Source organism: Equus asinus, chromosome 26 (genome assembly GCF_041296235.1).
Source record: "Equus asinus isolate D_3611 breed Donkey chromosome 26, EquAss-T2T_v2, whole genome shotgun sequence".
Lineage (NCBI taxonomy): Eukaryota > Metazoa > Chordata > Mammalia > Perissodactyla > Equidae > Equus > Equus asinus.
The window spans coordinates 34,789,517-34,799,215 of record NC_091815.1 but is presented as its reverse complement, the minus strand read 5'-3'; the positions used below and the strand labels follow the sequence as shown (position 1 = coordinate 34,799,215).

The following is a 9,699-nucleotide window of genomic DNA, read 5'->3' as shown; positions in this document are numbered from 1 at the left end:
CTAACAGATGAGTGGTGTAGGTCCATGCCTGGGAACCGAACTCAGGCTGCTGAAGCAGAGGGCACCGAACCTAACCACTAGGCTACTGGGGCTATCACAGAGATTCAAAGATATTCTTCTTGGTTATCTTCTATTAATTTTACAAGTGTATGTTTCCCATGTTGCTCTTCAATGCATCTGGAGTCCATCATCAAGTGTGGTGTTAGGTAGGAATCTAGGTGTATTTTTCTCCAAACAGTGAGCCAGGTTCCCCAGCACCATTCACTAAGTGTCCCATCTTTCCGTCATTAATTTGGGTTGCTATTTTATCATGTTGTATATATAGTGTATATTGTATATATAGTGTAATATTATATTGAGTTAAATATTATATTGAGTAAACGTAGGGAACTGGTTTCACGGGTCACAGAAGAGCTGAGAAGCCAAGCAGGGAATGATGAGGCAAGGCAGGGGTTAGAAACTCAGCAAGCTGCTAGTCCCTAGGCCAGAAGGACAAAGGGAGGACGTGGTATGACCAGAACCCAGAAGCTGGAGCCATCTGGAAGGCACTGACTCAAGGTTGGGATTTGCTTAGAGGTGGCTACATTCACCGAAGAAATACAGCTACTCCTGAAGACACCAACCGAAGCAGAGAGAGGGAGATAAATACCCTGGCTTGTCCCCTCCTCCCAGAGGCAGTCTTCTCCCAGTGCTTCCCATTAGCCTAACGTAGTGATAAGCCAGGAAGCAAAGGAGGCTGGGAAATGTAGTTCTTGTGATACAGACTAGGGAAGGACAGGGAATGGATCTGAGAGCAGACAACGACCGGCCGAACTCCTAACCTTGGGCCTCAAGTCGGGCAGGAAAAAGAGCATGAAAATTTTCTGCAAAGTCCTGTGTGGCTGGGTCACACGGGTACCCCAAACCAAGCCTGGTGGCTAGAGCATTGCAATGAACTGATTGATTAGCTTGTAAGTGGGGCCGAGTAGGGAATGGGCGGGAGGGTGAAATGCATGTTGGTAAGGTAAGCTGCAAATATGGACTGCTGACCAAAGCACAGAGTGGCCCGGTCTGTGGGACGACAAGAGCCAGGGACTTGACTGTCATCTCAGCTCTCTTTCTCTCTTTTTCTGGTCTGCCTTCCCTTCTTAGTTTTGCTCTCTCGGATCTCCTGTCCCTTATGAAACTGAATCCAAGGCTGAGGCAGTTGCAGGCTCCTTATCTTCTTGATTGGAGGAGCGAGAGCTCATCCCTGACAGCTTTAGTCAGAAATAAGTCCCAGGGCAGAGCCTGATTGGTGGGCTTTGGTCATGTGACCATCTTTGGGCCAATCACCATGGCTGGGGCATGAGGCACTGTGATTAGCTCAGCCGGAGTACCTCTGTGGTCCCAGAAGGCAGGGTGTGTCTTGAGAAGCCCTTAATCAAGACAGTGTGATTGACCCCGAGAGCGCTATGGTCATTCTGTCTCTATTACTAACCTCCCGCTTTCTGGTTAGGTGTTAGAGACGTGCACTTTGCCAGAAACGAAGCAGAGAGAGTCTTAGCTCATTTGGCTCAAACAGTCTTGCATTGTTGAAAAGCAGACTCAATAGGAAGAGGCTAAAAGGAGGAAACGTAATTCTCAGGAGGGGCTGAAGCTCTTGACATACTGAAATGTAAATTGGATAAATATCCGTTGTAAACGGAGTGTGATTGCATCTTTTAGGTACGTTGGCATTAGAGTATTTGATTGGAGGTTTTCCTTGTGTATACATGTGTGTGTGTGCGCTCTGGGGGACGACGGGGGTAATTCAGAGAATGTGGGGGGCTCTGGGGTGTGAATGGGGGTGCCACTACACTACCCAGGGAACTTCTGGGGCTGTGAATGGGGTGACCAGGGGACCTTAGGGTGGGAGTGGCAGAGACTTTAGCAGAAGTAGGGTGTCTGGAGATGACTAAGGTGTCTTGAGTAACTTTGAGGGTGCTATTGAGAGTGTCTAGGGGTGATATTGAGGGTACAAATGTGAGTGGCTGTGGGACATCTTTTGGAAGTATGAGTGGGGTGACTTTGGAGCTGCATGTGGAGGTGACTCTAGAAATGGTTGAGATGCTTCTGTGGGGTGGCCTTGGGGGTGTGGGTGGGGTTGATTATGATGCTCGCTCGGGGCTGACTGTGGAGTAAGTGGGTGCGATTTGAGACAGCTCTGAGGGTGTGAGTGCGGATGACTTTGAGCAGACTTTACGGGGACTTGGGGATGATTTGTGAGTGAGAGGAGGAGTCATTTTGGGGTTTCTAGGAGCTGACTGGAAATGCAAGTGGAGCTGATTTTGAGGATGTCTGTGGCTAAACTTTGGGGATGTCTGTTGGGAATGCTGCTCGTGGGTGTCACGGGGATGAGTTTGGAGGGTGACCTTGGAGAGCGTCTGGGGATGACTCCGGGGCATCCTCCACCTCCACTTGATGCGAATTCGATTTTACTGGGGGTAGGGAACAGGGTGGGGGCATTCAGGGATTGGCTGCTATGGTGTCCTGGATCCACTGCACATGGGGTATCAGTTTGGTGTAGACGGCGGGCTTATTGGGCCTGCCACACGGGATGTGGCCCCAGGACATGACTCCTTGAAACACACCATCGCAGGTCAGCGGGCCCCCTGAGTCACCCTACAGCACAAGGGGGAGAGAGAGAGGTCCGCGAAGCCCCGAGTTCTGCCTGCGGGGCCCCAGCTCTCAGACCTGGGCTCACTGATCACACCCAGCGACCCCCCAGCTATGGGGAAAGAGACAGTTATCCCCAGAGTCCACTCCCAGAGAAGGGAAGCCAGATTCCAGTAGAGAGGACAGTGCCTCGAGCCCTGGCCCATGGGGATGGGACTTCAGGGTCCAGGTTCTGCACATGGGGCAGGGTCCAGCAGGACAGTACCTGCAGACAGGTCAGTGCAGAGGAAACAGGATACGTGTATGGGACCCGTCCACCCTCGGGGTCATCTCACATGTCACCTCTGCCAAGAAACTTTCTCGGACTGGACAGAAAATATGTGTCAGAGGGAGAAAGGGGTGAACTATGATGTGGAAGGAGATACAGGGATGTCTGGATGGGGGTTTGGGAAAGAGAGGGGGCACGGGGAGGGAGCTGAGGCATGGGGGCGGGGCTAAAACTGGGAAAAGTGGGACAGATGCCTACTTTGCTCTCACACCCAGTCTGGAATCGAGTCCCCTCCCCAAAGACTTCGAAGCCCTGGGGGCACAGGCTCACTTACCACGCATGTGTCCTTGCCGCCCTCCAAGTGCCCAGCACACAGCATGTACTCTGTCACCTTCTGGGAGTGGGCGTTGTCACACACATCGTTGGACAGGAGTGTGAGGTCCACACACCGGAGTTCATCCGGGTATGTGACTATGGGCCAGGGAGATAAGGACACGCAGGTGTCCTCAGCCCTCCTCCCTCAGACCCGGGAGTCCAGCCCCCAGCCCCTCCTCCCTCAGACCCTGGAGTCCAGCCCCCAGCCCCTCCTCCCTCAGACCCAGGACTCCAGGCCCCCAGCCCCTCCTCCCTCAGACCCAGGGGTTCTGGCCCCCAGCCCCTCCTCCCTCAGACCCAGGGGTCCGGCCACCAGCCCCTCCTCCCTTACCCCCGGGGGTCTGGGCTCCAGGCTGCAGGTCTGGCCCCCGACATACACTTATCTGGTTCGATGCTGCCCCAGCCAGAGGCATAGCAGGTGCTCCCCAGTACAGGTTCCTGGGCGGGCAGGGCCAGGACCTGCACGGCGGCTGTTATCTGGGCGGGCTGCGCCAGCTGGAGCAGCATGAGGTCGTGGCTGTAGTCCTCTCCTGGGAGGCGGTTGTTGTTCTCCAGGAGGCTCAGATTGAAGGCAGGGTGTGGGAAGCTTTTAGCGACGAGGAAGAACTGGGCTGTGTCTTCATCCTCAAACAGATTGTGGCGCCCCAGCCAGATCTGGTAATAGCTGGGGAGAGAGGGGGATGGAGGGAATGAGGAGAGGGGAGGCGGGAGGGGGGTGGGGCAGGGGAGCCTGGGGAAGGGTCCAAAACGGAAAAGAAGAACAAGGAGAAAACACGAGAGAGAGAGAGAGAGAGAGAGAGAGAGAGACGGAGGGAGAGAGAGAGAGAGAGAGAGGGCGAGAAGGAAAGATTAGAGTCATGGAGAAATAGAGACAGTGAGAAAAAAAAGAATGTGACAGCGTGAAAGGCAGATCCAGGGACAAAGAGAAACGGAGTGGAAAAAAAAGAGCTTTAAAAATATAGGGCATGAGGAAGGCAGGGGAACAGTGAGCTAGAGAGAGCACGGACGGGAGGAGGAGACAAGACAGTGAGACTCGTCACAGCAGGAGTGAAAAGGCGGAGAGGCAGGAGAAGGAGAAATGGAGTGAGTAGGCACGGAGGAAGTCAAGAGTGATTGAGAAACAGGACGGAGGGAGGGGAGACACAGTGAGAGAGAAGGGGGGCGGGAGGTGGGGCAGGGGAGGAGGGGAGGCCTGAGGCGGCTCAGCGGCACCTGGGGCTGTGGGGCTGCTTCCCCAGCAGCTGGGTGGCCTGGCCACCCCCAAGGCCAGCGTCCCCTCCCTCCCCAGCACCTTCTCCCTTTCTCCTTCTCCTTCCTCCTTCCTCCATTGCCCCCACCCAGTGCCAGCTGAAACCAGCCCTTCTCTGTGTCCCCCTGGATGAACGTTGCACACCAGGCCCACATCCCTCGGGGCCTCTGCACCTGCTGTTCCCTCTGCTCTTCCCCCAGACAGCAGGCGGCTCACCCTCACCTGCCGCAGGTGTCTGCTCAGCCTCACCTTCTGCTCGAGGTCACCCCTATCATCACACCAGCGACCTCCCTGGCTCTGCTCTCTCTCCTCCCGCCCCCACAGCTCCCTCACCTCCTGACAAGCACCATCACTTCTGTGCCATGTTCACTATGTCTGTCTGTCTGTCTCCCCTCCCCAGAACAAGAGCTCCACGGTGGAGGCTGTTCTCCGTCTGATCACTGCTGTCTTCCCAGGGGCTGGGCCAGTGTCAAGCAGGTAGTAGATGCTCAGTAAACACATGGTGAAGGAAGGAATGGGGGAACTATGATGTGGAGGAGTGAGATGCTGATGGTGCCCGGATGGGGGTGTGGGAAGGGCAGGCATATTGGGGAGGGAGCCGAGACACTGGGGGGCAGCTCCAGCAGGGAAGCAGGAGAGACAATGCCTGGTTAGGCACTCACACCCCGGCCCTGAGTCTGGGTCCACTCCCCCAGAGCTGCAGCATCTTAGCAGGAGAGGGCGGCTCACCAGGCAGATGCTTCCGCTATCATCCCTGTGGGTAGCGCACAGCACGAACTCGGTCATCTTCTCTGGGTAGGCTCGGGCACACTTCTCATTAGACTGGAGTCGGAGTTCCACACACTGGAGTGTGCCTGACCCTCTGTCTATGGGCAATGGAGAGACACAGCTGTGGCCAGTCGCACCTGGCTTTTCAGTCCCCTCCTCCCTCAGACCCCACTGTCTGGGCCCCCAGCCTCCCCCCTCAGACCCGCTGTCCGGGCTCCACGCGGTGTGTCCGGCCCTGGCGTACTTGTAAGCGTGCTGATCAGGCCCCAGCCCGAGGTGTAGCAGGTGCTTCCCAGTTTGGGTTCCCGGGTGGGCAGGTCCAGGATCTTCACAGTGTCTGTTATCCGGGCGGGCTGAGCCAGGCGGAGCAGCATGAGGTCGTGGCTGATGTCATCATAAGGGCGCAGGTGTTTCTTCTTCAGGAGGCTCAGGTCGAATTGTGGATCTAGGAAGCTGTCACTGACCTGGTGGAACTGGGCTGTGTCTTCATCCTCAGACAGATTGTGGCGCCCCAGCCAGATCTGGTAATCGCTGGGGAGAAAGAGGGATGGAGGGAATGAGGAGGAGAGAGGAGGGGAGAAGGGAGATGGGGCAGGGGAGCCTGGGGAGGGTCCCGAAGAGAGAAAGAGAAACAGTGAGAAAAACAAAGAGAGAGATAAGAAAGATCATGAAGAGAGAAGAAAGAGTCATGAGGAAAAATAGAGACAGTGAGGGAGGAAAGAAAGAAATGTGACAGTGTGAAAAAGGCAGATCTGGAGAGAAATGGAGTAAAAGGGAGGTTAAAATGATAGAATGAAAAAGACAGAGAGAAGAATGAGAAATAGAAGGAGCAGTTAAGAGATAGGATGAGAAAAAGAGACAGTGAGAACTCATCACAGGGAAGAAGCAAAGAGTGAAGAGGCAGGAGAAGGAGAAATAGAGAAAGTGAGTAAGTACGGAGGAAGTAAAAAGAGCAAACGAGAAACAGAGGAGACCAGGCCAGGGATGGGGACACAGAGTGAGAGAGAAGAGGGGGGAGGGCGGGAGGTGGGGCAGGGGGAGGAGGGAGGGGCTGTTCTAAAGGAAAGTCCATTGGGGGAAAGTAACAGTTCAGGGTGGCAACAGCGTCTCATTGGCTGAGCTGCAGCATTTCTCATTGGCTGAGCTGCAGCGCTTCTCATTGGCTGAGCTGCAGCATTTCTCATTGGCTGAGCTGTGGCGTTTCTCATTGGATGAGCTGTGGCGTTTCTCATTGGCTGAGCTGTGGCGCTTCTCATTGGCTGAGCTGCAGCACTTCTCATTGGCTGGACTCTTGCCAGGTGGGGAGAGAAATCTTCCCTCAGTAGCAAAGTGGTTTTACTTCCTGTCCAAGATGCAGGCATCCTTTGGTGTAACTGACGATGTGTGATAGGGCGTGGGAGCTCCCCCTACAGGCCTTCGCCACTCCAATTTAGTTGGGGTTTCTTTTATTAATTTCCACCCCTGTGTCCCCCTGGATGGACAACTGTCCTCGAGAGAGGGGCTGGGCAGCGTGAGAAGTCTCCCCCACCCCCCCATGTTGGGATGATCCCTTCCTTTTCTCTGGGGGTCCCTGCAGTCCCATCCTGGGGGTGAGTGTGCTCAGCGGTGATGGGGTAGAGGGAGTGGGGCAGACCCCGAGAGAGAGAGAGATGGGGCAGAGAGATGGAGGGTGAGACACCCAGCGACAGAGATGGCAGCTGAGAGACCCAGAGATGGACAGAGACAGGGAGAGACACAGAGACATGGAGACAGATGAGAGGGGGAAATAGAGACAAATCATAGTCACACAGAGAGAGACACAACAGAGACAGTACAGAGGGAGAAACAGGAAGACAGAGAGACAGTTACATGGGGAGACACAGAGAGACCAGGCAGCCATGGCAGGGCTTCCCTGGGGCCGTCCAATCCCAGCCCTGCCTCTCTCCATGGGCCCTGGACCAGTGCCATCCTTCTCTCCCTCAGCCCCCAGCCTCCCCTGAGGTTATCCCAGGGCAATGGTCCTGGCTGACCATTCCTGTGGGAGCACAGATGCCCCCCCCCCCCAGACCTTCTGTCCCTACTCACTTGCTCATGCAGTGAGCGGCTGTGAGCACCCACTGGGGGTGCACCAGAACGCCCCCACACTGGAAGTGCCCTTGATGATACACAGCCACCTGCCAGGGTTTGGAATGCTTCTCACACTCCCAGCCTCCTATGATCCGGGACTGGATGGGGGGCAGGGCGCCTGTGAAAGGGGTGCTAGGTCAGTGGGGTGGAGGTTAGCCATGGGGCTGGGGGGCTGGGCTAGAAGAGGGAGCTGTGCGGTGGGGTTAGGGGCACATGGGGGCAGAGGACCAGGCTGGGGGTCTGGGAACATGGGCAATGGGTGTTGGGAAGGACCTGGAATTCCTGAACCGTGCCTGGGATTTTGGGATATTGGTTGTTTCTGGGTGAGGAGATTTTATGCAGAGAGCAGAGTCGACCCCAGGGATCAGGGTAGGAGACAACATGGCAGCATTTGGAGCAGCATGTGGTGTGGGAGTCGGGTGTTTTGGGGGTGACTTGGGGTCTTGGACTGAGGGAGAGGAAGCTGTGAATTCTGAGAGCAGAAAGAGATTCTGAAAACCAGGGATAATGGTCCCAAGAGAGCAGCCCAGATGCTGGGGGCAGGGAGGATTTGGGAGGTTAAGGGGACCTCAGGCTGTGAATGTTTAGGGCCAGCGTTGGGCTTCCAGGTTCTTAAAAGGATGCAGATTTGGGGAATCAGGTCCGAGAGGCCAAGAAGAGCGTCTGAGCTGGGGAATCTGGGTGTGATTTACGGTGCCTGGATTGGGGCTGGGAGAGTTGGGAGAATTTGGGGTTCTAAGTCAAAGAGCGAATGAAAAGCTTAGACTGGGAGAAATCCTGTGGAGGTTTGGGGTCCTGTGAACCAGGAATGGCTTTCAATGGGGTGAGGGTTCTGGGGGATACAGTTCAGGTCAGGCTGGGGCCAGGGCTGAGCAGGGAGGGGTGAGTGATAATCAATGGGATAGGATATTGATTGGGATCTTTGTTTTTAAAGGGGATGAGGGTCATGGAGTGATTTATGGTTCATTTAGTCTGCTCCAAGGGCAGGAATGGAGAAGGGAGGGACGTGGGGGCCAAGTGGATGTAGGGTGGACTCAAGGCCCTGCTTGACGTGGAATCCTAGGATCACCTATTGGGGAACCCAAGGGAGGTCAGGGCAGGACAACGGGGCTTGTAAAGTATTGGGGCTCTTGAGGGTCCTGGAAAAGCAGAGATGCTAAAAGAAGGGATTTGCTTTGGAGAAGACCTGAAGCGAGGGAGTGATGGATTTTCTGTGAGAGAGAAGTTGCTGTTGGGAGTGTCTGGATATTTTTCTTGAGGAGAAGACTGGCAGTGCTGGATAGGGGTCTGGAGCAAAGATTCAATGAAGGAGGGGAAATGTTCAGAACCCCCATACCAGGGTGGGGAGCCCACGTGGAGTCACAGGTCAAGTAGCGTGGCTGAGAAGAAGCAAGAGTGTCTGGAGGAATTTGCATGTTCGGGTGCAGGATTAGCAGCCAGAGGTCCAGGTCTGGGGGACAAGGTTGAGAGCTGACAGCTGGATGGGAAATATCACTGGGACCTGGTGGGACTCATGAGCTCAGGAGCCAGATCACTGAGCCATAGAGAACTAGGTGGTAGAGGGGGATGATGAGGGTCCCAGGGACCCGTGGGATTGGGAGAAGACCTTGGAAGAATGGGAGACCTGAAAGAGAGACAGAGATGGCCCAGAATTTGCCTCTTTGGTAAAGTGGCTGGGGGCAGGGAGAAGGTTCTAGGAGCCCCTGGGAGGGAGCAGGGACTTAGTGTGGAATGAGGACTGTGAGGAATTTGATGAAGGTGGAGGGGCTGCGATAGGTTTTTAGGATCGAGCTGGGGAGACAGGGGGAGCCTGGTACTTGGGATGGACTGTGGGTTGCAGGGCTGTGTTGGGGTGGGCCGTGGGTTGGGGGATGAGGCTGGGGTGCTGGGGGAGAAGGGAAGGACATATGAGGAGGTGAGGGCCCGCTCCCCAACCCGCATCCCCCGCTCCGTCTCACCAGTCTCGCCCAGGGATAAGTCGAGGCACAGAACCAGGAACCACATGGTGACAGAGGTGTCCAAGGGCAGGCAGGCGGTGAGCCTTGAGCTGGAGAGCCTCCCTGGGGAGTCTTTTAAAGCTCTCCTTCCCCCAGGGCCCCACCCCTGCCCCGCAGGCACCCGGATGCTGGCCAAGGGCCTGCGCCTGCTGGCTGGGAGCTGGACACCTCCTCCCATGTGCAAGGCTGTTGAAGGGAGGGAGAGCCAGAACTTGTTTTCCTGTAGGTCTTAGATTACCCTGGGTGCGTTTTGGGGGCTAAGACCAGATGGGGCAGCGCATGTAGCTCCTGGGGGCTTGCTCTTGAGGACAACGTTGGTG

General features: G+C 55.6%; 1 protein-coding gene across 2 annotated transcripts; it reads right to left on the bottom strand.

Annotated features, from left to right (window-relative positions):
• Positions 1 to 1,537: 1,537 nt before the first annotated feature.
• On the bottom strand, positions 1,538 to 9,386 carry LOC106845494 (kallikrein-1). 2 transcript variants are annotated; one of them, XM_044758884.2, is made up of 5 exons: positions 5,521 to 6,268; positions 5,238 to 5,374; positions 3,637 to 3,923; positions 3,219 to 3,355; positions 1,538 to 2,622 (listed from the first exon to the last, which is right to left on the bottom strand). In XM_044758884.2, exons 2-5 carry the CDS (start codon positions 5,258 to 5,260, stop codon positions 2,467 to 2,469), a joined length of 603 nt encoding a protein of 200 aa, XP_044614819.2. In that variant the 5' UTR covers positions 5,261 to 5,374; positions 5,521 to 6,268; the 3' UTR covers positions 1,538 to 2,466. The 2 variants fall into 2 exon arrangements, with proteins under 2 accessions (XP_044614819.2, XP_044614818.2); XM_044758883.2 differs by lacking the exons at positions 5,238 to 5,374; positions 5,521 to 6,268 and adding exons at positions 7,341 to 7,500; positions 9,341 to 9,386 and having other exon boundaries at positions 1,564 to 2,622.
• Positions 9,387 to 9,699: the final 313 nt, after the last annotated feature.